Source organism: Phalangium opilio, unplaced genomic scaffold, assembly GCF_054372755.1.
Source record: "Phalangium opilio isolate 3A_F unplaced genomic scaffold, DU_Popi_V2 ptg000078l_1, whole genome shotgun sequence".
NCBI lineage: Eukaryota > Metazoa > Arthropoda > Arachnida > Opiliones > Phalangiidae > Phalangium > Phalangium opilio.
This window is the reverse complement of record NW_028324186.1, coordinates 2,299,244-2,303,168: the sequence shown is the minus strand read 5'-3', so window position 1 is coordinate 2,303,168 and position 3,925 is coordinate 2,299,244. Positions and strand designations below refer to the sequence as shown.

The following is a 3,925-nucleotide window of genomic DNA, read 5'->3' as shown; positions in this document are numbered from 1 at the left end:
GTTTTAGTCAAGGTACGTGAAGTGAACGCTATTGGTCTGTCCCGGCCATCATCCGTTACATGTGAGAAAACAGCTCCTACTCCAAAGGGCGATGCATCACAAGCAAGAGTTATTGGCTTCGCTGTATCATAGTGTACTAGGACCAATGGTGACGCAAGTATTTCCTTAGCTCGATGGAAGGAATCAGCTGCTTTTGACTTCCAGTTCCATTTCTCTCCTTTCCGAGTGAGTTGGTAGAGTGGTGCCAAGACATCTGCCATGTTCGGAACAAACTTGGCATAATAGGTGACAAGGCCAAGGAATGAGCGAAGTTGTGATACATTAAGTGGTGGTGGTGCATCTGTTATAGGTTTGATGTGCTTTTGTGACGGATGTAGACCTTCTGCGTTGAGGACATGACCCAGATATTCAACGGTAGGTGCCATGAATTGACACTTTTCCTTTCGTAGTTTGACTCCATATTTCCAGCATTTTCGAGGCGTGATAGTACCTTTTCAAAGTTCGAAGATGTTCTTCGTCATTTCGTCCGGTTAGCAGCAAATCATCCTGGAATAGGGCTATTGATTCGATGCCTGCAAGTATTTGTTCCATCTGTCTTTGAAACGCAGCAGCAGCTGAAGAGACTCCGAAAGGCAACCTTGTGTACCTGAAGAGACCCTTATTTGTATTAATTACTACGAGATTTCGGGATTCTTGGTCTAGCTCCAGTTGGTTATAGGCATCTCTGAGATCGAGTTTTGTAAAAAGTTGACCTCCGTTGAGTTTTGAGAAGAGTTATCTTTGGCAAGGGATACTGTTCGGTAGACGTGGCTTGGTTTGCGGTGAGATTAAAACTACCACAAAGTCGAATGGATTTGTTAGGCTTTAGGACGACGACGATAGGTGCGGCCCATTCTGATGTCGGAACGGCTTCTATTATTCCTTCTGTCTGAAGGCGATCAAGTTCTTCATTTACTCTGTCTCGCTGCGAGAAGGGTACTGGTCTAAGCTTGTTGAAACGCGGTTGTACGCCTTCTTTTTGGTGCAAGTGAACTTTTACACCGTTGATTTTGCCTAGTCCAGGCGAGAATAATTTGTCATGTTTGGTAATAACATTTTGGAGACGAACTTCGGTCCTTTCTGAAGATGTCCAATTTAGAGTATGTGGTATCAGAAAGAGTGCGAATGGTTCAATCCAATTACGGCCGCATAAACTTGTACCTGGATGCGAGACGATTAGTAGCGGAAGTGTCTTCGTTACATTTGAGTAGGTGACTTGAACGAAGGAAAAACCCTTGGTTTAAACCGGAAGACCCGTGTAGGAACGTAAGGTGACTGCAGTAGGTAGCAATTCGGGTAGATTGGTTGTTCTCTTCAGGGTGTTGTAGGTTTCCTCGGACATGACAGAATAAGCGGCTCCCGAATCGAGTTCCATTGTTACGTGTTTACCATTCATGTAGAAGTCGTAATTGTACGGTCTAGATGCAGGATCAAATGTAGTGACTTGGAATAAGGAATATTCTGTGACGTCGGTTGACAGGTTTTCTTTTGCATATTCTGATTTGTTTGATGTCTCTGGTTTCTGATCCAAAGAATGAAGGTTGCTGTTTCTGGGCTTGTAGGTGGCATGGTAGTTAGTTCGTCTATCTCTTTCAGCAGAGATGCATATTCGCGCTAAATGACCTTTCTTGTGGCAATAGGAGCAGTTGCTTCGTACGCGTTCGCATGTATCTGCACGGTGATCATATTTACCACAGCGGAAACATCGTTTCTTCGTTTGAGAGAAAGTCTGTTTCGAAGAATTCTTGTAAGGCTTGCTTTCAATTTGATCTGGTCTGCGAGTAGATCTGGATGCTAGAGCATTGATGTGGTCTGGTGAGGTAGATATAGTAGACTTCGCCGTGAGATTGGAGAGATTCTTCGCAGTGGACTCCATGGTTAGGGCAATGTCTACGGCGCGTTGCAGGGTGAAGCCAGGTAGTGGTTCCAGAAGATATTTACCCTGGATATCTTCGTTATCGATGCCAGCAATTAGACGATCTCTCAACATCGTGTCAAGATGAATTCCGAAGTTGCAGAATCTTGCCATGCGACGAAGTTCCGCAATGTAGGTGGCACCAGTCTCTCCCCGCTCTCGTTTGCGATTGCTGAAGTTGATTCGTTCCGTACTTTCGGAAGGTGCAGGATCAAAGTGATTGTTTAGGATGGTGACCAGCTCAGTGTAGGTTTTATCGGCAGGTTTAGCAGGGCTCACGAGACTGCGAAGGCAGGCATAGGTCTTTGGTCCAAGAAGCGTCAGGAACGTAGCAACTCGGATAGCAGGATCCTGAATGGCATGGGCAGTTAGGTAAATGTCGAATCGTTCGTCATATAGGCTCCAAGGTTCTGTAGTGTCGTCGAAATTTTGAAAGGTTCCCGTTGAAGGCATGGTAAGGCAGAGAGAAACGCAGGTGGCAGAAGGTAATGGCAGGAACAAGAACGACGAGGGAGAGAGTAGTCAGGCGTTACGCGCAGAGTTCGAAGTAACAATTCGTCGCCATTGTTGTATATTGTAAGGGTGGTTAAAGTTTAAGTAATGACTACTAAGTCTATCATAAAAATATTTATTAAACCATCCGTTCTTGTTGTACTACATGCCAGAAAGTGTTGTCGTTACATTTATACAATTTTCAATTAGATAAAAAACTATAAAGAAAATAGGCTAAAATGTTTATTATCTAACAGACAAGATAGCACAGATAAAGCAATTAGCAAATTGTTATTTTTAATCCATATGCATTATGTAACACTGTAATGAAGTTTGAACACAGGAGTACCCAAAAACAATTTTCTGACGTAATATATTGCCTATAAAAACGACATAAGCAAATATTCCATTTTTAAACGCTGTCACCGATAAAAAGTTTGTTATTTTTGAAATTGGTTTTCAGTTTCTAGCATTTTAGGATATGAATATATGCATACGCATACTATCAAAAGGTCAAATGCTTAAAATTTGGAACCGTAAGCAAAACTAACCTATGCCTTCACTAACCCTAACCTGATCTATAAAACAAGCAATATTTTGGAAAAGGATGATGCTTATTGTTCAAAAACCTTAATAAATATAGCGTTATTTTTCAAGGACCTAAATACATAGAGCATTTTTCCGAAAAGGCCCGCGTTTATTACGCAATGACCTAATATTAATCTCGGTCTGTAGCATAAAAATAACAATTCTTTTGCCATGAAATATTTTCGAATGAGCAATAATTGAAATCATGTATTGAAAATATGCTTTTAAAAATTGTGCTTATAGACGAAAGAAAGGTGGTGCTTTAAAAAGTGAAATGTGCTCATTATTAACACCGATCTGACTCCATTTGGATAATTTTAACGGCGTTAACTTATAGTCGTGTTAATTCGAGCTTGATATAATAGAAAAGCCTTCAACGTGTATATACAAAATAGGATAGGTAGAGAAGTCCCACTGAACACGACAATAATGATTCCAGTAAATGGGGTGAAAAGGGGTTTGATATGAGATGAATAGGGGTTGGAAATGGGCAAATAGTGGCTAGAAATGTGGTAAATAATGACTTGATATGTGGTAAACAGGGGTTTGCAATTGTGTAAATAGAGGCTTGAATAAATGTAAATAGAGGCTTGAATTGTTGTAAATAGAGGCTTGAATTGTTGTAAATAGAGGCTTGAAATGAAGTAAATAAGGACTTAAAATGAGGTAAATATATGGTTTTGCAATTGTGTAAACCGGGCTTGAAATGGGGTATATTTAGACTTGAAATAGTGTAAACATATTGAAATGGGGTAAAAAATGACTTGAAATGAGGTAATTAGGGGGGAATTTAACCGTCTTTTTGAGCAGCGTATCGGTTAACGACTGGCTTACAGCCTTAACGCATCTTGAAACTGTAGACTGGCTCACTCGAAGCAGTAATTCCTGAAC

The 3,925-nt window shown here is 40.8% G+C and overlaps 1 protein-coding gene across 1 annotated transcript; it reads right to left on the bottom strand.

Annotated features, from left to right (window-relative positions):
* Window positions 1-712: 712 nt before the first annotated feature.
* On the bottom strand, window positions 713-2,407 carry LOC149655004 (uncharacterized). Its single transcript, XM_089845038.1, has 2 exons — window positions 1,286-2,407; window positions 713-1,231 (listed from the first exon to the last, which is right to left on the bottom strand). Exons 1-2 carry the CDS (start codon window positions 2,405-2,407, stop codon window positions 713-715), a joined length of 1,641 nt encoding a protein of 546 aa, XP_089701164.1.
* Between the last annotated feature and the right edge of the window lie 1,518 nt (window positions 2,408-3,925).

What these genes read in the sequence shown, in the direction of transcription:
- LOC149655004 (XM_089845038.1), bottom strand. Translation starts at nt 2,407, where the DNA reads ATGCCTTCAACGGGAACCTTTCAAAATTTCGACGACACTACAGAACCT. An exon ending in GTTCCTACACGGGTCTTCCG is followed by an intron (nt 1,232 to 1,285) that starts GTTTAAACCAAG and finishes AATGTAACGAAG; the next exon opens with ACACTTCCGCTACTAATCGT.